At 36.7% G+C, this 22,582-nt stretch overlaps 1 protein-coding gene across 8 annotated transcripts in view; it reads right to left on the bottom strand.

Moving 5' to 3' along the window:
* AKAP11 (A-kinase anchoring protein 11) overlaps positions 1 to 22,582 on the bottom strand; it is a 49,792-nt gene that overhangs the window by 24,759 nt on the left and 2,451 nt on the right. For 5 of the 8 annotated variants that reach the window (XR_008295668.1, XR_008295665.1, XR_008295664.1 and 2 more), the window contains 4 exons: positions 11,966 to 12,075; positions 6,402 to 6,518; positions 3,461 to 3,508; positions 929 to 1,063 (listed from right to left, as the gene is read on the bottom strand). Coding sequence is in view for 1 of the 8 variants with exons in the window: in XM_053216035.1 (XP_053072010.1) it covers positions 929 to 1,063; positions 3,461 to 3,508; positions 6,402 to 6,518; positions 11,966 to 12,025 (360 nt within the window). In the remaining 7 variants the exon portion in view is untranslated. Of the gene's footprint in view, positions 1 to 928; positions 1,064 to 3,460; positions 3,509 to 6,401; positions 6,519 to 11,965; positions 12,076 to 13,545; positions 13,676 to 17,535; positions 17,635 to 22,582 lie in introns of those variants that run through there. The other 3 variants (XR_008295671.1, XR_008295663.1, XR_008295666.1) reach the window with 2 other exon arrangements.

Here is a 22,582-nt window from a genome sequence, read left to right on the forward strand (position 1 = left end):
ACCACCTTCTCTCCTATTATAAAAGAATCTTCCCCTACTTTGACCTAAATTCCCCTCGTTTTACAATTTACCATGATGTTTACAGCTCTGATTAGGAATCTAAGTCATCAGATTTTTTCCATATATATTACCTTAAAAAACGCAAATATTGACAAATGACTTATTGGAAAAGGTGGAAACTAAATAGCTAATCACCTCTTGTAATCCTAGCAAATAAAACAAAGTAAATATAAATGAAGAATATAATTAAGGAAATGAGGCAAGCAGTTCTATTGTTATCTGTAGACCTCCATATGAACACTGTAGCTTTTTAATACTTGGAATAATAAGTAACTCAAATTTTAAATCCACTAACTCAATTTTTAGGAGGTAAAAAATGCAAAGCATTTATCTTTGATGTATTATTAACAAAATAATACTTAGTAAAGAACTGAAAGCTGAAGGTTATAAAACTACCTACCTGTCTGAAATGGTGACATTTTTATTTACAAATAAACATGTCTTCCAATGTCCACTTTACACTGAATTTTTTTAGCCAGAAAACAAGTTAAAGTATGTTCTCTAAAACACAATATTTATATAAATTTGGAAATGGTCATAAAAGGGGAAAGTGCCTATAGTTTATACAAAGGTAGAAGAAATTCAAGAAACCCAGAAATGTATTTTCTAAAACAAATTAATATGTACTGGGCATTATCATTTAGGGAACTTCACACATGAAAAATCTAATTGAAAGCTATTGCCAAAGTTATTCAATCCTTCAGTAATTTCAAAGCTTCATGAGTTATGTTTCTTATAAATAGTATTTCCCTGAGACAGCATTTAAAAAAAAAGAAACTTGAAGCATTTAAAAGTTTAATACTGTCCATCAAGTGTCATTGTAAAATTTGCCCTGAAAAACTCATTAGAAATTATATATAAAAGTTACCTGACTTGGAGAACCATTGTTTCCATCTGATGATTTATTTATATCCTTCATACAAATAATTTCATTTTCATTTAGACTGCAGAAGTGCAGTGAATTCAGAAGATCTGGAAGTTCCAAAGAAACTGCAGCTAAATCCTAATTTAAAACGATACAATAAATAACACTTTAAGAAAAAATTTTTTTAAAGTTTATTTGAGAGAGAGAGAGAGCACGCATGCAGAAGGGGCAGAGAGAGGGGGAGAGAGAGAGAATCCCAAGCAAGCTTTGTACTGTCAGTGCAAAGCCTGACTCAGGTCTCAAACTCATGAACCGTGAGATCATGACCAGAGCCAAAGTCAGACGCTTAACTGACTGAACCACCCGGCTGCCCCATAACACTTTTGTTAAGACTCCCATAATGTGGGCTTTGTCTGAAAATCATAAGGTCCACTGGTTAATATAATTTCCAGTTCAAAATAGTTAATATAGTTTATCATACACAATCAATTTAACTTAAAAATAAAATGTACTAAAATATTGTAATACCTGCTGTTTCTGCAGCCTTTTCAAGTACTGATATCAAGCTACAAAGCATTTTTACACGGTACCTCCTGAATCCATGACAATTAGGCTTTTAAGAGTTTTTAGCTGCAAATATCAACCTGCAATCTTCAGGTTAACCATGGAATTTTCATACATATAGAGATTCTTCCCAATAGAATGTACTTCTTGGAGCTTAAGTTTTACATTTGCAAAATACAAATCTATTTTTCGGCCTTTCCTCTCCAACATATTGTATTAGATTTTAACTGAAAAATTTATGAAGATATAAAGAAAATAGATTTTATTATTTTACTTATTTGTCCTTTTTATGTAAATATTTAACCCAGTGAAAGAATTATTAATGTCTTTGACCCCTCAAAGAGTACTTTCCTTTATAAACATGGCTTTATCAGTAACTCTTAAAGAGGAACTAGAGTATGAGACAAATACTTTAGGGGGCGCCTGGGTGGCTCAGTCGGTTAAGCATCTGACTTCAGCTCAGGTCATGATCTCACAGTTCATGAGTTCGAGCCCCAAGTGCGTCTCTGTGCTGACACCTCAGATCCTGAAGCCTGCTTCGGATTCTGTGTCTCCCTCTCTCTCTCTACCCCTCCCCTGCCCTGCTCATGTTCTGTCTCTCTCTGTCTCAAAAATAAATAAACATTAAAAAAAAAATACTTCAGAACACTTCTCTTTTCAGCCTTATGTTCTCAGGAATATGTCTTCTCTTGCGCCTTCTGTCTAAGCTATTTCCTTCAGGGGCGCCTGGGTGGCTCAGTCAGTTAAGCGTCTGACTCTTGGTCTCAGCTCAGGTCATGATCTCACAGTTCATGAGTTCAAGCCCCAAGTGCGTCTCTGTGCTGACACCTCAGATCCTGAAGCCTGCTTCGGATTCTGTGTCTCCCTCTCTCTCTCTCTACCCCTCCCCTGCTCATGTTCTGTCTCTCTCTGTCTCAAAAATAAATAAACATTAAAAAATAAATACTTCAGAACACTTCTCTTTTCAGCCTTATGTTCTCAGGAATATGTCTTCTCTTGCGCCTTCTATCTAAGCTATTTCCTTCAGGGGTGCCTGGGTGGCTCAGTCAGTTAAGCATCTGACTCTTGGTCTCAGCTCAGGTCATGATCTCACAGTTGGTGTGTTCAAGCCCTTCATCAGGGCTGACAGTGTGAAGCCTGTTGGGGATTCTCTCTCTGCCCCTCCCCCACACGTGTGCACACATATACACACACTCTCAAAACAAATACACTTTCAACAATTAAATAAAAATAAACCATTTCCTTCAGGCAAGGGCACAATCAAAACACACGGCAGAATTTTCATTATCGCCTGATATGCATTATTCATAAAGAAGTGAACGGTATTACCTCTTCTATTAGGAGACACTTTACTACCACAGAAGGAAACACGTGGCAACCACAAATATTAAGCAGCAGCATAAGGTATAAAAAAAAAGTATGCCTACCACATCTGCAAGAGCTTCGACCCTCTTTATGTAACTGTGAAACTTTCCTTTGCTGATCATAATCTCAACTACCAGTCTCTCTAAATACCTGCCAAAATCAGGCTAAAATTTTTGCATTAGCGAATCATTAGTTTTTACAAATTTCACCTTCTAAATTTAACACTATCTCAATTAAAAATATAATAATCTGAGGAAGTCAGATTTTAAGGCCATCCAAAATAAAAAAGAAGTCTTACTTTCTACGTTATGCACAGAATGGAAGGAAAGTTAGCCTGTGGCTTGCAGCCTTCTCAGATATATCACACTTGTGGTCTCCTAACCTAAAACTGCTCTCTGTAACAAGAATACTCTGAAAATGCTAGAAGTGAAAATGCCCAAAGCACACTCAAAAGCAGATCTCAAAATGTCATCTTTTAGCTTCAAATAGGAATGATAACAGAAGAGTTGAATGTACATTTTAGGCAAATAAGGCAAATTTCATGGTCTCAAAATTTGTTCCAAATAATCTCTCATGGTCTTTTCCAGTTCAATAAATCAACCATACCTGTATGTGAGCAGCATCTGTTTCTTCATTAAAACCTAGAAATGTGACCTGAATAAAAAAGGAATAAATCTCCATTGAGTTTTTAAGTCTTATCTCAATTATTGACAGAGCTGAGAAATAGACAAAAGCACATAAAATGTTAAAATGCTGACTGCTATATACAAATGTTGAATCATTCTGTAATATACCTGAAGCTGATTATGCTACTCAATTAAAAACATTTTTTAAATGATGTCATGGACAAAATGATTCAAATTTTCAAAGATCACCACAAAGGATTTTTACCAAAGATGTGGCTCCGTAATGCAGCTCTTCAACCTTCCCCACGTCCACTCCATTCGCAAATTCAATCAGTTCTACTCCACACACCCATCTCCTATACGTCCGCTTCTCTCCATGCCCCTGCCACCACTTCCCTGCATAACTACAGTCCTGTCCCACCGGCCTCAGGAATGATGTCACCTCCTTGTCAAAACCCTTCCACACCTCCCACTGCAAAGTCCTAACTGAGGCTCCAAGGTTCTGGGTTAGCTGGTGCTTTCAACCTTTCCTTGCTTACAGTCATACACATGGGTCCCCTTTCTGGGTCTAGAACATGCCTAAGGGCTTTGCAGTAATGCCCCCTCAACCTGGATCACTGCTCCTCGGATGTTTACATGCCTCGCTCCTCCTCATTCTTCAAGAGCCAACTTAAATGTCACCCCCTCAGAGAGGCCTTCCCTGGGTAGGCCCCAAGACTCCTTACTGACTCCCTGTGATATTATCATTTGTTTCCTTCAACACCCATATAATAGAGATTTCTCTGGACAAGTTTATATAAATTGAATTCCTAAAGAATATCTAATGGCATGAGAAAATGTCACATTACGTAAAAAGGACAAGTTACGGAAAAGATGACACAGGTATATACACAATTTCAACCTTATTTTTAAAAACATACACATGAAAAACAATACTGGAAGGCGACACACCAAGTAAGCAGTGATTAACTCTAGATGGTAGAATTATATAAGTGTTATTTTTTGCTACTTTTTTTCACCATGTTTTTCTTTTCCCTGAATTCGTAAGAATTCTTTTTCATGATTTCAGTATTTCTTAATTTTCTATAAGCATTACATACTACTTTTGTAACCCCAAAAAAGTATTATTTTTAAAATTTATATTATCTTTAGGTCTGCCACATCATAGGAAGGAAAATTTTCCATGTGAAGACAAAAATCTACTAAACAAGTACTATGACTAAAAATATGAAATACTTAAATGACAGCAATATGGATAATCAATTCTCAAGAATTATGGGAAAGCAGCATAGTTAAAACAGAAAGCAACACTCAATGTACTTTTGATCCCTTTCTGATGAGTTACAACCAAGTCACAATATTCTATTACCCCGGGATCCTTATTCTGATATGGTTATTACTTCCCAAAAGTGTTCAGTTAATTCCAGGTTTCTAGGTACACTGTTTGGCTCCAAGAGCCAGTCTCCTCATCTATAAAACTTAAAGCAATACAACTCCTCTTCCACGGTTGGGAGGGTTAACAAGACAATGTGGAGGAAAGTGCCTGGCACAGCACAGGCACTCAGTAACAAAGAGACACTTAAAAACAAACTTCCTTTCTTCGAAAAAATACTTTGAGCTAAGCACACCCTCAAGTGAGACAGAAATTCCTGCTATTCTTTCAAGTTTCCTTTTACTGTATACAAAAAAGAAAATAAGTTGACATGGGGTTTTGAAGATGCCAGTAGTTTTATATTTCCCATTGACCAAGGAAGGCCTTGCCAAGGAATGTGGGCTCGGAAAGGCACTACGTCAGCAGCTAGAGAAAACAGGCTGGAAAACTGAGGGCAGAAAGACACAGGAGACCTGTCACACTTGGCAACAACTGAAGAGATTAAGGGTGGCTGGGCTTTACTAAAGTAAAGCAGGAGGGATAACAAAGAAGATAACAGGCAAGAGCCACAGAAATTAGCAGACACAAATAGAAAAGGCTTGGGTCAGAGAACGCTAGGCTTAAAAGGTATGCTCATCAGCCTGTGGAACGATCTCAAGTATAGTTTCTCAAGGAGTATGGAAGAAAAGCATTCCCCAAAATAAGAAAATCCATTTGACAATAATATATATATATATGTGTGTGTGTGTGTGTGTGTGTGTGCATACATACACACACACACATAGATATACACACACACACAAATACATATATATATACACATATATATATGTATATATAAGAAAATCCCTATTTTTTATTAGATCCTTGGTTTCAAAAAAATTTTTTTTTAACTAGCATACTTATCATCTTTGAGCTTGAATAACCTAATATCTTACTTCTCTCATTTGGTAACATTGGTAACATGAATGTGTTGATTAACTACAGCTGTAATGCAAGAAAAAATTTACTTCTTTTCACAGTAATAAATCCAAACAAAGACTGGAAACACTGATGTAGCACAGAAATAGGTGAGCAAGTAGTTAGTATATCTTTAGCATATATATTAATTTCAAAATAAATTTATCACTACTTTTTCATTTTGTATCAAAGTGCTGAATTTAAATAACCAAGAAAACTAACAATAGCCAAAAAAATGAATATACGAAAATAGTATATATTTCATGTTTCAGAGTACAGCAGGAATCATCTAACATAGTGCTGTATGTCCAATGAGTGATCAACAATGTCTATGCACTGAATTAAATGTGCTCGTTATAATACACTAAGACAATTATGTTGGTGGATATTTAAAACAGGTACTTCTCATACTGAATTAATATAGAGAGATTTTAAACAATTTAAAAATAGACGATGCAGCTTTACAAAGGATGAAAATACACAAAAGTACCATGTGTTTTATTATGAAAAGATACAGAAAGTATTACAAAATAGCATGAAGATACACTGTGTTTTATTAGGAAAAGATATAGAAAGTATTATGTCAAACCTCAGTCAAATTGGCATGTTCCTCCTGCTTTAAACAGTCCTCCGCTGATACACTGCATAGTTCCTTCTCACTCTGTAATAAAGACTTGACCGACTGGAACACATCTTCACTGAAACTCTGAAAATAAAAGATACTCTTAATTTAGTTAATTCTAAGACAAGGTAAAAGATCCTGGAGATATTCTACTTTTAAGTGTACAGTCACTAACTCTCCAATTAATATGCATTTGATAGCTACAGAATATCTACAGAATTCAACAGAGCTGAGAGGAAGAAAGAACAAAAGGCTTATTTAAGTAGAGTTCCAAGTGATCAAAACACACACACACCATAGCCCAGGCATTCGACCTATTAGAAGCTCATGAGGCCCTCACAATGGGTACACTTACTCTTATCCTACACTAAAACCCAACAGACTACATGCCTGATTTCCTAGTCATTGGCAGAACAGAAGCAACAATTTATATAAGGAGTGAGATGATGTGGAAACTGTAATAAGGCATGCTAACAAAAGTGATTATTCTCATAACAAAGTTGGAGATGGAAAAGAAAGAGAGTAACCTGAACTAAGGCTTTTCAGGGTCTTAACACAACTAGATGGTAAGGCTTTCCAGATTTGGTAGAAGAAAGGTCACAAGTGCAAAGGAACAGATGGAAGAAGAATTTATATAAAGAAAATAATGAGTATGATAGTCAGACATAAAGAGAACGTTAATTTCCTTCTACCATATTCTCCTTCCACTGATTTGTTGATCTGCTCTTCTATCAGAAATGTCCTTACTCTCTAATCTTCCCCTGTAGAAATCCTACCCAGTCCAAGACCTATAAAGATTTTCTCACCCCTTAGTCATTATCAAAGTTTCTATTGTATTGTCTGCACACTGAGATCATGAACTCCGTATCATAACACATCACCATCACTGTCTCTACATGTACTTGTCTTTCCTACCATTAAACTAAATTATTAAGGTCAGAGACTACATTTTATTCAATGTTTCCTCAGATTTCAGTACCTCACGTACTATATGAACTCAATAAATGTTTGCTAATTTTAATAAATTAGAAATTAGTGGAAATCTTTGGTTTAAGAGATACACGTAATATGAAACCAAAGCAGTCAAGAAAATAACGTAATGTTAAATTTGAATACGAATTATCAATATGAACTCATGATTCTTTAAACACATGTACTACATTTTTCCATTAAAAGATCACAGAAGCAGGGTGCCTGGGTGGCTCAGTTGTTTAAGGGTCTGGTTCTTGGTTTCGGCTCAGGTCATGGTCTTGCAGATTCGTGGGTTCCAGCCCCACACTGGGCTCTAAGCTGGCAGTGAGGAGCCTGCTTGGGATTCTCTCTTTCCTCTCTCACTGCCCCTCCCAGACTCGTGCCGTCCCTCTCTCTAAATAAATAAATTCATTAAAAAAGAAAAAAAGATCACAGAAGCAATGACCCTCAGTAGTAATGAGCATACCCAGCACCCAGATTTTGGTTTCTAAATACCATTTGCTAATAAAAGAACTAGAGCTCCTTAGGAAAATGGCTGGTTCCAAGCTGGAGGCAGAGAAAACATGATGTGTGGATGGAACATTTTAATTGTGACAGAAAGCAATGAAGACCTCAGGGACTAAATGGGTCATTTCAAAAGAACACAGAAGCAATAGGTGAAGGGGATTAAGAGCACACTTGTTGTGAGAAGCACTGAGTGATGCAAAGAATTGTTGAATCACTATATTGTGTACCCGAAACTAATATAACACTGTATGTTACTTTTTAATTCCTTTTTAATTCCAGTGTATGTACATACATACATACACTGGAATTAAAAAAAGAAAACAGAAGCCAACTTGAAGGAATTCCTACTGGCCAAACTTGGGCATCTAAAGAATAAAAATACTTAATGGATCATAACAACTGGATTAAAAAAAATCTATGAATCCATTAAAAGAGACAGATAAAAGGATGGGAGTTGGGGGAAAATATGTGTATATATAAGAAGGCTGAATGACAAATATGGAAAAAATAACAAAATTTAAAAATGCCATTTGTAACTCCCAAAGTAATTAGTGATTTAGGGAAAAATTATCAATGTATCTTAATCACTGGGTTAAAAGCTACTGGAGGAGAACAGGATACTCTCTCTCAGCATCATCCTACAGATTACTTAACTGTACTAATTACAAAGGATACATGTCTTTATATTGGTGATATCTGGTGATATTGGGGGAAGACCAAAGAGACACAATACCCAAATAAGTGTGAATCTTAACTGGATCCTGCCTAGATGAAGAACAAAGTAAAAATATCAAGGATATCTGAGACAATTAGGGAAATTTGTATATGAACTGCATGTTAGATGATGCTACTGAATTAATAATTTTCTGAGGCGCTCTCATGATGCTGATGTTCCTAAGAGATGCCTGCAGCATACTCTCACATGGTTTCAAAAGGGAAGTACGTTTGTGTGTGCACGTGTATTTATATACACACACAAACAGAATGGGTTGGCAAAATGTTAACAGAGGGTGAACCTAAGTGAAGAGTATGTATAGTGTTCATTGTACTGAGTTTTTTTTTCCTCAGCTTTTCTATGGACTTAAAAATATTCTATGTGGCGCCCGGGTGGCTCAGTCGGTTAGGCATCCAACTCTTGATTTTGGCTCAGGTCATGATCTTGTGGTTTGTGAGATCGAGGCCCACATCAGGCTCTACACTGGCAGTGTAGATTCTCTCTCTCTCGCTCTATCTGCCTCTCTCCTGCTCTCTCTTTCTCTCTCTCAAAATAAGTAAAAATAAACTTTAAAAAATATTCTAAGTTTTAAATGATTCTGTTTTCATTAATGAGTGGAGGTTTTCAGGATAATGTACAAACAACTCAAAAAAAGGAAAAAATCTGAAATCTGAACCTGAACTATTGATATAAATTCATGACACTGAAAGGACAATGAGTACTCCTAGTACCCAGGGTACTTGGTTCCTAAATACTATTCAGGGTTTTTTGGGAAAATAGCCAATTTCAGGTCTGAGGAAGGGTAAGTAGATGGTGAAACTGGGTCAATCTGTTATACTAGAAAGTAGGGAAGCAATCAAAGAATTAAGAGCCTGAGACAAAATGACACAGGCACCAGCTTAGAGGGACTCCCAGGGACCAAGTTAGAGACCCTCTGAGCAACTTAAATTAATAAGTAAATGAATAAATGACTATAAATAAAAGATTGGAAAATAGAGAATTTTTAAATCCATGCGTCGAGCAATACAAATGAATGAATGAAGGAATGAGAATAAACTCACTTGCATATTACACCAAATCACTAATCTGAAAATTGGTAATTCAAGGGCATTTACCATGTCTTTTTAGGTGATACTGTAGTTCATTTAACCTTAATGAGAGAAAGTTTTTCTTTAAGAATTCTCGCTAACTGGGGAGCCTGGATGGCACAGTGAGTTAAGCATCTGACTTGCTCAGATCATGATCTCACAGTTTGTGAGTTGGAGCCCCGCATCAGCTTCTGTGCTGACAGCTGAGCCTGGAGCCTGCTTCGGATTCTGTGTCTCCCTCTCTCTCTGCCCCTCCCTGCCTCATGCTCTGTCTCTCTCTCTCTCTCTCTCTCAAAAATAAATAATAAACATTTCAAAAAGCTAAAAAAAAATAAAAGAATTCTAGCTAATAAATGTAAAAGGAATGATAACATTTGGAAAATCATCATTTTGCAGCTTCCAGGAAATAAGATTCTGGAAAGGGTCATCAAGGATGCCAAATATATTAGACAAAAGGTTGCTGGAAAAAACAAGATACTTGCACAGAGCCAAGTATCACCCCCACAGATTATGTGATAACTAGAAAATATAAAATATACTTTTAAAATGGACAGTTCTGGCAGAGTGATTACCTTCATCAACTGATCAATTTTTGTATCACTGATCACAGGAAAACCTGAAATTCTGTCTTCACATCATTCTACAAATTATTCTTGCCAAAAATGTTTAACCTGAATCTAATCAAGCATTTACACCTAACTTCTAGAATCTATGAAATGGAGAAGAAAGAGGAATAAGTTAAATACCACTGTGAGAAAACAACCAGACAGATCCAAAATGTGGGACATTGTATAAGAAACTGGTCCAGCCTGTTGAAGAAGTCAGTCTTGAATTTTAATAAATAAAAAAAAAAAAAAAAAAAAAAAAAGAGGGGAAACTCTCAGACCAAAAGTAATATAAATAAGTCATAATTATCGAGTGCAACTTGAGGCCTAGAAGCCTAGACTGAATCCAAACTGGGGGTGAGGAGGACTGCAAAAAAGATTTCAAGGATAATAAAGGAAATCTGAGTACATCTGGGTATTGGATAGTAGGGAATTATACTGAATTTTCTTGAATGTGATCCTCGCACTACTTTTATACAATAACTGTATTATTGTTATGTGGGAGGATACTGTGATCCCTGGGAGAAGCACACTCAAGTATTCAGGAGTGAAGAGACATTAAGACCATAACTTTCAAGTTGGTTCTGCCACAAAGTAGACACGTGCGTGTACACACAAACACACACACACACACACACACACACACACACACACACACAGAGTAAATAAAACAAAATACAACTGACCCTTGAACAACATGGTTTGAATTGCATGGGTACACTTACATGTGGATTTTTTTCAATGAACATGGTACGATACCATATATGTATTTTCTCCTCCTTATGATTTTCTTAATATTTCCTTTTCTCTAGAATTTACTTTAAGAACACAGAATATAATACACATACAAAATATGGGTTAATCAACTGTTTAAGTTATTGTTAAGGCTTCACATCAAGAGTAGGCTGTTAGTGGTTAAGTTTCTGGGGAACCAAAATTTGTACATGATTTCTGACTGCACAGGGGTTGATGCTCCTAACTCTGACATTGTTCAATGTTTACTTTATTAACAACTGTTGAATATGGTTGATTCGTATGAAAGTTTATGTGTAGGTGTGCTATGAATTTAACTCTTCTTTATGCTTGAAATTTTTCATAATAAAATGTTAGGGGAAAAAAAGGTCAAGAAATGGAAGAGTAACCAAACTGTCTTAAGAGGAAAAAGGAGGGTTCTTCCACCAACTACAAACAAAGGATCAGGAATCATATTTATTTTGCTCACTACTGATTATCCAATACCTAGCACAGCGCCTGGAATATAATAAACACTCAAATTTACATTTGCTGAATGAATGAGTAAATGGTAATATTTTGGGGCAAAGGTAAAGGTACGTAAGAAAACTTACAGCTGATGTTTACATTCCTAAAAGATGGAAGATCTTGAGAAAATAAAAAACAGAAAACTATCTGTTGAGAAGCAATGGGGAGGCATTACAATCTCTGGGAAATAAAGTTGACTGTCTCCATTACCTCATAACACTATTTTCATATATGACAATTCTGCAAGATTTTAATATTACTAATTACAATATTGAGATTCGTTTAAAAATAAGAATATCATACAGCTGCTTAACGAGATTTTAAAAAATGATCAACATTTTTATTAAAACTATCACTAAAAGAAATCTAACACAGTGAACTTACTTTTCTGACAGATGCTCTAGTCTTCACGTGACTGTTTCTTGAAGTCTGGACAGCTGCCATAACTATATTGCTTTTCTGTGTAATCAATGAAGAATTAGTCCATAAAACACCTAAAGAAAACACATTAAAAGAAAACTACTGATTTCAGTGATTCAGTCAAGCATTTTGTCCTAAAATAAGGTCTTTAAATTCAGTCATTTAAAAAAATTAAAACATAAAACAAAAATTCTGAGACATAAACAATTATTATAAAATAGTTTACCCTTATTTATTCAATCTCACTGCCTTTGTGAGGTTTTTTTTGTTTTTTTATTTTTGTGTTTTTACAAATAAGAAAATACTTGAAAGTCTTAATAAGAAGTGTTTAGAAAACCTTTTAAAATCTAAAATAGTGAAGATTACAAAAAAGTCCGAGCCTTCTTGTCTCCCAAAAGTCACTCTAACCCTACAACAACCGTGAATGTGTGAATGTTTTTTACACCTTCTTATTTCTTGGGTAGAAATATTTGATAATATACAAATGAGAATATGAAATCTGTGTAGATAAAATAAAATCACATAAACAATAACAAATTCCTTATTTAGCCATCTTAACAGCATACCAATGACTAGAGTTAAAAAAAAATCCAAGTTAAATGATTAAGAGTACTTACAACACATGTACACGTGTATACACATACACACACATACGCGCACACACACACACACCCCTCTTGGAAGAAACTCTGAAACTAAAGGACTTAAACTTTTTATCAATGTTTTAAGGCAGTACCTTTGAGAGTTTAAATCAACTTGGGCATTAACCATTCAAAATTCACATCTGACCACACAGTACCTTGTTCATTTAAAATCTACTTGGACTCGATGCTATGGATACAGGGGAGAATAAAGCAATATGGCCCTTGGGTTCAGAGCGTTGGAAGAAAAACATTTTATTATAGTAAAGAATGAGAATAGGAAGTGAATTCTAAATCATTAAATACTAAAAAATTTGAATCAATAAAGATTTAAGAAATGGTTAGTTTCAACCAAACTGGCCTTACCAAGAATTAACCTAGTTGAGGTTTTCAAGGCATCCGATTAATGTAAGTTTACACTATGAAAAGATTTATACGCAAAATCAAACATCAACTAGTTTCCATCAGAACTGCAAAAAAAAAAAAACCCTAAATTTCAGTGGAGTTCTAATTTTATACTCTTTCACCGTAGAGATAAAACCAAAGTGTGTATGCATGCGCATAGATTCTAATTTTTTTTAAGTTTATTTATTTAGAGAGAGAGGGTACGCAAGTGGGGGAGGGGTAGAGAGAGAGGGAGAAAGAGAATCTCCCAATCCAGAACTCGAACCCACAAACCATGAGATCATGATCTGAGCCAAAATCCCACGCTTAACCAACTTAGCCACCCAGATGCTTCTAGGTTCTAATTTCTAATAAAGAATTATGATGCTATTCTATTCTGAACTAGGATAAATCCTAGTGGTCTCTTTAATAATAAAATGTGATTAATGACTAGAATTGAAGTAGGACTGTGAGAAAGGCAAGGGAGGTCTCAACAGTACAAGATAAAGAGCAACATACCAGGACTCAGAAGAGTACCATTTGTGTCCTTGTTCTTCCTCTCATTAGCTTTGTTTCCTCCAGGTAAATTGAAGTATCTTTGGATCTGTTTCTTCAATGTACATATCAACTTACTTACTGGAGAAGTTTATTGTAAGAATGAAATGGAAAATAATTTATAGGAGGCATTTTGGAAACTATAAATAATAGCTAAAAGAAAAATTAAAATATTTACTTACAGGCCAAAATGATGAAGGGGGTCAAATTCTCAAAACGAGGTATAAACATAAAAGTTTATGTGGCCAAGGCAAGACAATAATCCTTTTTACTCCTCTTTACCCATAGAGTTCTCTTCAACTGCCAGAAACCCTCAGAGGCAAAGGGACTTGCCTTAAGTACCATATAAAATACAAAGGCCAACACAAGGGTTCCAGAAAAGGAAAATTCTCAAACACAGTGCCTGAGTCAACTAGCATCTTTCTGGTGGGCAAAAGTGTAATGCAAATCTAAACTCTGAAAATATTCCTGTGCTATGATACAACAATTCTACTTTTGGGAACTCATCAAAGAAAACAATGATCCTAGAGCATCTAGGGTCCTAGCTAGAGCTTCTAAGGCTCCAAGTGCTTTATGAAGAGATTTACATGAAGATCTCATTTAATCCTTAGGACTGGTACAGTAGTACTACTCCAGTTTTACAATGAGAAAAACTGAGGCAAGGATGAGTTAAGCAACTCGTGCAGGCCCACACAGTAAGTAAGCAGGAAAGCTGAGATTCAAATCCAAACCTTCAAACTCTAGCACCCCAGGTCTTAACCAGTATAAATGTTTGAAAAGGTGTACAAACACCAGTATTAAGGTCTGAAAAGGTATTCAAACACACTTTATACTGGAGAGAAATAAGAAGCACTCTAGATGCCAGACAGGAGAGTGACTGAGTAACTGAGATGCATTCCCTGTTGATGCAATCATGTTAAAGATAACACTGAAGCAGGTGCCTGGATGGCTCAGTTGGTTAAGCGTCTGACTTCGGCTCAGGTCATGATCCCCCAGTTCACGGGTTCAAGCCCCACGTCAGACTCTGCTGACAGCTCAGAGCCTGCTCTGGATTTTCTGTCTCCCTCTCTGCCGCTCTCTCTCTCAAAAATAAACATTAAAAACAAAAGTGTAAAAAAAACACATCTCTTCCTAAATAACTACAACACTGAAGGACAGAGGAACAGTGCACAAGGCATCTTCCCCTTCTCTGACTCCTGAAAGGGCGGAGTTGGGGAAAGAGACGGGAAAAAGCAATCACCTTTGCAGCTGCTAACCAAAGTCAATAATGAGCAAAGATTACACACTCAGGAAAGAAGGTGACTGGTTATCTAGATGAGCCGCTTACCAGAAGGTACTGTGACATGCCAGGCCCCTGACAAGGAGGTTGGGGGAGGCCAGGGTGCTCTGAGACAACATCCCGGATTTGACACCTCTAATTACCCCAGTGCTCTACCTACAATACTCCTGAATAGCAGACTGGGGCAGAACACTCTTTTCACAGTGCAGTACTAAAGCAAATAGAATCCAGTATTTAACAGACCTATGAAGGAACATTAAAAACATAAAATAAAAAAGTAAAAATACACTAAAGACAAAAAAAAAAAAAAAAAGCCCAGACAAATATAATCATGTCACCCAAAACCCATATAATCTATTTTCAGACCACTACCTCAGAATTTATATTAATAAAAAAGAAACTATATTTAGTTCTGTATCTTCACTCATTTTCTGAACCCTACTCCATCTCTTTGTGTTTAACGTAACACAAGACTAAAATATTATCTCACTAAGGGAAAAACCTATCAGAGAATAATCTTTGCAACAGCCTATCCAAGTGAATCCAACGTGAGACAGTGTGACTCATACCTCTGGTAAAGCAAAGAAAAAAAAAAGTATCTTTGGAAATGATGTGAAGACAGATGGGGGGAAAAGCAACAGAGCACGGTTTCTTCACCACCTTATATAATTCGAGGGAATGCAGTTTTAGCCAGATTTCACAAGAGGAGCAAAACTACAATGTTTTCCCCTAAACACCTTTGTGTTATGATGATAAACTTTTCACTGAATGCTTTTTTGATTTGTGCCCTATCACAGGTAAATAAACAAGAGTCCTAAGCAGGGAATAACTAAGTGTGTTTCTCTACAAAGAAATTAGAGTGATCCAGATCATTTTTTGAAAGCAGATCAGAGAGAAGAAAGTACAGACAGACAGGGCAGACAACTGAAAAGTAAGCTGCTACAGCTCACTGAGGACACAGGACATAAAGACAATACCATGAAATAATCAAAATCCCCTCAGAAGCAACCAAAAGGCAGAATGGATATTGCTAAAGACATCGGAACACCGAGGGAATCTTAAGAAATATCACAGAATACAAACAGATGAAAGCATTGGAGAACAATTATGAAGAGTACAGAAAACACACATATGGAGCACTTTGAATAAATTACACTTATCTTAGGATCCCGTGATTCCCCTTCTTAAAATTTATCCTACATATACACTTGAACAAAATTCATAAATATATATGTGAAAGAATAGTCACTAAAACAAACAAAAAAAAACCTAAAAATAATCTAGAAGCCCATCAATTCAAATAAATTATACTGCATTCATATGACTGATTTTTACCAGCTGTTGGAATTAGATGAATACACACTGATGTGACAGCATTACCACAAAATATTAAGGGGAAAAGCAAATTGCAGAACAGTGTAAACAGTACGCTCTTTACTTGTCATTAAAAAAAAAAAATTACATGCGCCAACTCTGTGTGTATATTTGTACAGGCCTCGGAAATACCATAATGGATATAGACTAAACTCATGATAGTGGTCATTCATGACAACTGGGACTTTTTTTTAATGTTATGAAATGTCACATACCTATAGTATGGGAAGATGATACACTGTTAAGTAAAGTAAGTTTCCACATGTTCACAGTATCCCATTTTTGGGTAAAATCTGTATAACTGCACGTGTGTTATTTGTATATGCGACATAAAAGAGAACATGTACTAGATGGGTACAAACATTGTTTTTTTACCTAAGTAGATGCAATGATGCCGGTTTTATTCTTCTGGATGTACAGAAGTTCTTTTATAATCAGAAAATAAGTACTTCCCACATCTTTCCTCCTCTCCTCTGGCCTAAGAAATTTTCAAGTTGGCATCATCTATTTCCTGACCTTTTTATAGCATGAGTTAACCAAGCCAAGGAGTCTCTGAAACCCCTTCCTTGTCTTCTATCAACACTCTCGTCCTATCTTGACTCTCTTCCTATGGCACTGGTTCTCAAACTTCAGTACAGGTGTGGATCAGCTTATTTCTAACCCGTTCCACCCCGGAAGGTCCAGATTCAGGAGGTCTACATGGAATCCTGAAATCTATACCTTTAACAAGTACCCTCTGTGATTTCTGAATGAGAACACTTCTCTCTCTCTAGGTACTACATTAGTCTCCTTCTCTAAATTTTTTCACCACTTGTTACTCAAACGCTAATATTTCTAACCTTCATCCTTGTCCTTTGTGGTATTCAGTCTACCTAGTTTTCCAAGGATATTCAATCTCTACCTCTGATTTTAACTGTGCAACTAAGTCCCTAATGTCTATCTCCAGTTCAACTCCTGTATCTGTGTTTCAGTTCCTTGGGTCCAATTTTCTATTCAATACTTCTAACTAAATATCCCAGTTACTCCAAAATTGGTACGTCCAAAAACTGAATAAAACTTTCTCTCTAAACAATTTCTCTCCATAGAGCCAGTAAACCAACTGAGCCAGCAGGCTAAGCTGGAAACTGGCTTTTCCCTCAATCCCTATAGACTACCACATCTAGTCAGTCACCAAATCCTGACCTGTCACCCTCCTAAGCTTCGCTCAAACCTACCCTCTCTTCCATCAGCTAAACTGTCATTTACTCTTCATGCATCAGTTGAAGGACCTCCCTCCTTGAGGAAGACTTGGCTCATCTTACCAATCCCTCCTTGCCCAAACAGTAGCCACCACCTCTGTGCTCTCCCAAGGTGGGTTGTCCCAGTCCATTTTTTTCCTGCTTCCTTCCTTCTGTGAATTTCTGGAGGACAAAAATGTTTTATTGTATTTATATTCTAACACAGAAGGCAAATCAAACATCTGCTGAATAAATAAAAAGTCTTTGAAGAGGCAAGTGTACCTTCAAATGTTTCAATGGGTACTTCTACATTTAATGAATCATTATCAGCTTCCAATAATTTCTAATTTTACAATATTTGATAACACAGTAAATGCTCCAAAAACACGTGTTGGCCAAATTCCAAATGGAATTAACCATGAACCCCAACTAAACCCAACACTTAAAAAATACAACAAAACTGAAAAAAAAACCACACACACACACACAACAAAATAGAGCAAGCAATAGCATAAACCTGAACGGCCAGCACACAGTCAAAAATTACCCGTGGAGGAGAAAAATATGACCCCTAAGCAGGAGGAAACAAGGCAAGTAGTGCAGACCCAGAAATGACAAATGGAATGAACAGAAAAGATGTCAAAATTATACTACGAGCATGTTCCATATACCGAAAAGGGAAGAGGAAAACATGATCGTAAGGAGAGAACAGAAAATATAAGAGACCCAAACCAAACCTCTAGAGTTAAAAATAAATCTAAAATAAAACCATACTGGGTGCAATCAACAGCAGATTAAACACTGCAACAGAAAGTGAACTTCAAGACATAGCAAAAGAAGCAATCAAAACTGAAGCACAGAGAGAAGCCTAAAAACAAACAAGGCAGCATCAGTGACTCACTGTGAAAGGTGAGTAACTGGAATCCCCAAAAAGGTGGGGGACAGGAGTAATCTATGAAGATAAAATGGCTCAGAATTTCCAAAAGTTGATGAAAACCATAAACTGACAGATACAAGAGAGATCGACGAATCCTAAGAAAAATGAACATAAAGAAAACCACACCAAGGTACATCATAACCCAGTTTCTGAAAACTAGGGATAGAGAATTCTTAAAAGCAACCAGAGAGAAAAGTATATATTACATAAAGAGGAACAAAGAAAGATAGCAGACTTCTTGTCAGAAACTATGCGGAGCCATAAATAAAACCCGAGCAACATCTAAAAAAATGTGTCAACTGAGATATCTATACCCACAGAAAGTATCTTTTAAAAATTAAGGCAAAACAAGTTTATTTGAGCTAAAAAAAAAAAAAAAAAAAAAAAAAAAAAGCTGTGAGAACTCACCACCCGCCAACCATCAGTAGAATAAAGGTTAAAAGAAATTCTATGGGCAAAAAACAAAAAACAATACCAGATAGAAGTCTGAATCTAAACAACAAGTTTAGAATGCCTGAAAGGGTAAATATGAGGGTAATATAAAAGCTTTTTCAGAGCTATTTTCTTTTTGTTTAATCTCTTAAAAAAAAAACTATTTAAACTAAAAGTGATAACAATGTATGAATGGGGTTTACAACATACACAAGTAAAATGCATTACAAAATAAAACAGAGTGTGGCAGGCTGGAGTTAGAAAAATGCTGTTCCTTCAGTATACAAAAAGTGATACTGATAAGTTAAAGTTATCTTGTAAACCCCAGAGCAACCATTAAAAACAAAACAATAACTCCTGACAGGCCAACAGTGGCATTAGGGTGAAGTATCTCTCCTTTCTGCAAAAATCAGGAAGCTAAGGCTAATCTTCACAAGATTCTCTAAGAGTGCAATTACATAATATATGTAAAAACAGTACCTGATATAGCAGGAATTGATATAGTGGGAATTCAAACGTTTGCTTCTTTCTTAGGAACAGACTTGCTGTTTAGCTTATAATATCTAAAAATACCACGGCTATCAGTTACTATTTTGTTTTTCCTTTCAAAACAATAATCAATCATACAAAAAGACCTAATTTGTGTTTGACCTAAATGATTATCTATTAAGATATTTGCTTCTCTAATTTCCTGCACACCAACAATAAATACAGCTAAAAAAAAACCTAAAATCTTCAGGCTGTGCTTTCAGTGTGAATACACAGCTTAGAAGTTGAAGCAATATTCTTAATCTTGTACATAACCCCCATCTACAAGATTACTTTAACAAAAAATATGTTCAGAATTTTAACCTAGGAAAACATTTCTCTTTATCAGTGACATCTATTCTGCCATGACTCAAAGAGTTGTACTGCTGAAAAGACATTTATGTAGCTCTTGCAAATAGTGATAAAGCTCCACCCTAACCCACCAGTAGCAGAAATGAGTGAATGGATCTGCTTTGCAAATGGCCCAGTGCTTGGCACGTAACGAGGCATTCTAAAAGCCTGTGCAGAACCTATTAACCGATAGGATATATAAGGCATTACAAAAAAAAGAACGTGAAAGATAATTTTAAGGTTTCAAACTTGGGGATGTGGAAGAAAAGTGGAGCCTTTGCCAATTACAGGGTAACCGGAAGACAGTGTTTATGTCAACGTAATATCCAAAGTCACCTAAAATATATACATTTAGTTGGGGAGGTCAGAACTAGTGATGTTACTCCAGGAGTCATCTATATATACAGAGCTTGAAAGCTGATCCTAGAGACTGGGAAAGCACAGAAGATCAAGAAAGAATCTTAGGCGGCAACCATGATAAAAGGTTGCCAGGCAGGTAAACAAAGAACCACAAACAAGTGGCAGTTTGAAAACGAGGCAAGGTAGAGATTTAGAAAAATTTAGTGTCACTGGAGTCAAGAGACAGTTTTATGTCTAGAGTGGTCAGCATTAAGCTTATACTAAACTCCTGAGGGTAGAAATGACACTCCTTTCATCTCTGAATGCTGCAGGAGTCCATATCGTGGCACCTGCCACACAGAATGCACTTAGTAGTAATCATACTACATCCTTACACTGTGCCCGTGAGGTACTGCTTAATTGCTGTTGAACAGAACTCACATTTCTCACAACAGAAGTTGCTGTTAATATACCCATCTTACATATAGAGAGACTGAGGCACGAAGCATTTACATAATTTGCCTTCATTCAGAAACCTAGAAGAATCCATCCTGAAAGAGACCGTTACTGGGAGCGAGTTCAATGGAGTACTATAGGGGAAAATGCCAACTGCAGGATGTTAATGGACACCAGAGGTTCCCATCATTCCTCCCTGTCCATCCCCTCTTTATTCGAGAACTTGCGGTACTCAGTCTAAGAAAGTACAAACTGTGAGACGCACCTAAGTCTCCTCCTCATCCATTTACCCATTCTCCTCTTCGCCGGTCCTCAGCCAACTGGACTACGAGTGCATACTCAACCCACAGGATTATCCTTCTAGAAATTCAGAATTAAGAGATGCAGATACTCGTTGAGACTCATGCTACAAAAGCAAAGTGAGTCTGGTGTTGGCACCGCAGCAAACCAAAGTTTCATGCAAGCCAAAGTCAGGGGGAAGCAGAAACCAAGAGTCTTAAAGAGAGCCAATCGAAAAGGAATTGCTTCAAAAGACATAATAGCGTCCAGAGTGCCAAAGAACAGAGGAGCAGACACAGAAGATCATGTGATCCCAGAGAAAAACTGGAAGAGTAACTGTCTGAAGATTTTCTAGTTCCCAGGACCCTAAGTTGGACTTCATGCAATGGGCTTCAGAAGCAACCCACCAAATGTGTTGACAAATACTTTTTTGTTTATTTATTTTGAGAGAGACAGAGACAGTGCCAGTAGGGGAGGAGCAGAGAGAGAGGGAGAGAGAGAATCCCAAGCAGGATCCGCACTGCCAGAGCACAGCCCCACACAGGGCTGGAACTCAGGAACCAGGAGATCGGGATCTGAGGCAAAAGGAAGAGTTGGAAGCTTAACCAACTGAGTCGCCCAGGCGCCCCTGACAAACGCCTTTTTTAACTAAGTTCATTCAAATGGGTTTGTGACCCTTGCAGCCAAATAACCCTCAAGCCATTAAAAAGGTCAAAGGAAAAACATTGACTAAGCAGCTACTATAAGCTTCAAAATAACCTTGAGGTATTTTGACTCTCACCATCAGGGATGAGGAAATAGAGACTCAGCTATATTAAGTAACAGATTTGCCTGACACCAAAACCCAAACTCTTTGTATTTTGCCTCACTTTCATTCTAGTTCCATCCAATCTGTTCCAGACCACCACACCATTTATTTACCTTACTTTTCCCCATGAAACATCCTCAGATTAAGCCAAAAATGTTAACCTTTCTCCTTTTAACCTGTTCAGTTTCTAATCTATTCATTTCAAACATCTTTACTCTAGTAAGTATTTAACAATAAAATGAACTTTCATATGCAAAGATGAGTGGCAGCATGAAGGCATTTGAATCTGTTTGGTCTGCTTCTGAACTGATACAGTATTTTTTTTTCCTTTCCCAAATTTACCAGTTGGTACAGCCTTAAGTCAAGCCCGAGCTAAGTGTAGATCTCTTCCTGGACTCGTTCCACTTTCATTCCCTCCAAATGACTGACTCTATTACTAAAATGCAGGCCACTTGACAGAAAAAGGACAAATTTGGCTTGCCTAAATAATTACCCTACCCAAAACTACTTCAATTATTTTTCAAAGGCAAGACAAAACAAATATCTACATCCTAAAAGCTTGAAACCCTTACCAAAAGGTTATAAAGACTAGGAAAAAAAATTTATTTTTCTGTCCTTGAAAACCAGTTTGCCAAGAGGAATGGGAGGTCTTTTAAAATCTAGACCAGTCTTGGGGCGCCTGGGTGCCTCCATCGGTTAAACGTCCCGCTTCGGCTCAGGTCATGATCTCTCAGTTTGTGAGTTCGAGCCCCGTGACTGGCTCTGTGCTGACAGCTCAGATCCTGTGTCCCCCCCCCCCCCCCCCGTCTCTCGGCCCCTCCCTTGCTCATGCTCTGTCTCTCTCTGTCTCTCAATAATAAATAAATGTTTTAAAAAAATGAAACAATAAAATAAAATCTAGACCAGTCTCTTTTGCCCATTAAGTTTTTCACATTTTCTCCAAGCATGGAACAGAACTCCACTGCCGATTTACAAGTGGAAATTTCCCTAAAAATGACCAA

This window comes from Acinonyx jubatus, chromosome A1 (genome assembly GCF_027475565.1).
Source record: "Acinonyx jubatus isolate Ajub_Pintada_27869175 chromosome A1, VMU_Ajub_asm_v1.0, whole genome shotgun sequence".
Taxonomy (NCBI): domain Eukaryota; kingdom Metazoa; phylum Chordata; class Mammalia; order Carnivora; family Felidae; genus Acinonyx; species Acinonyx jubatus.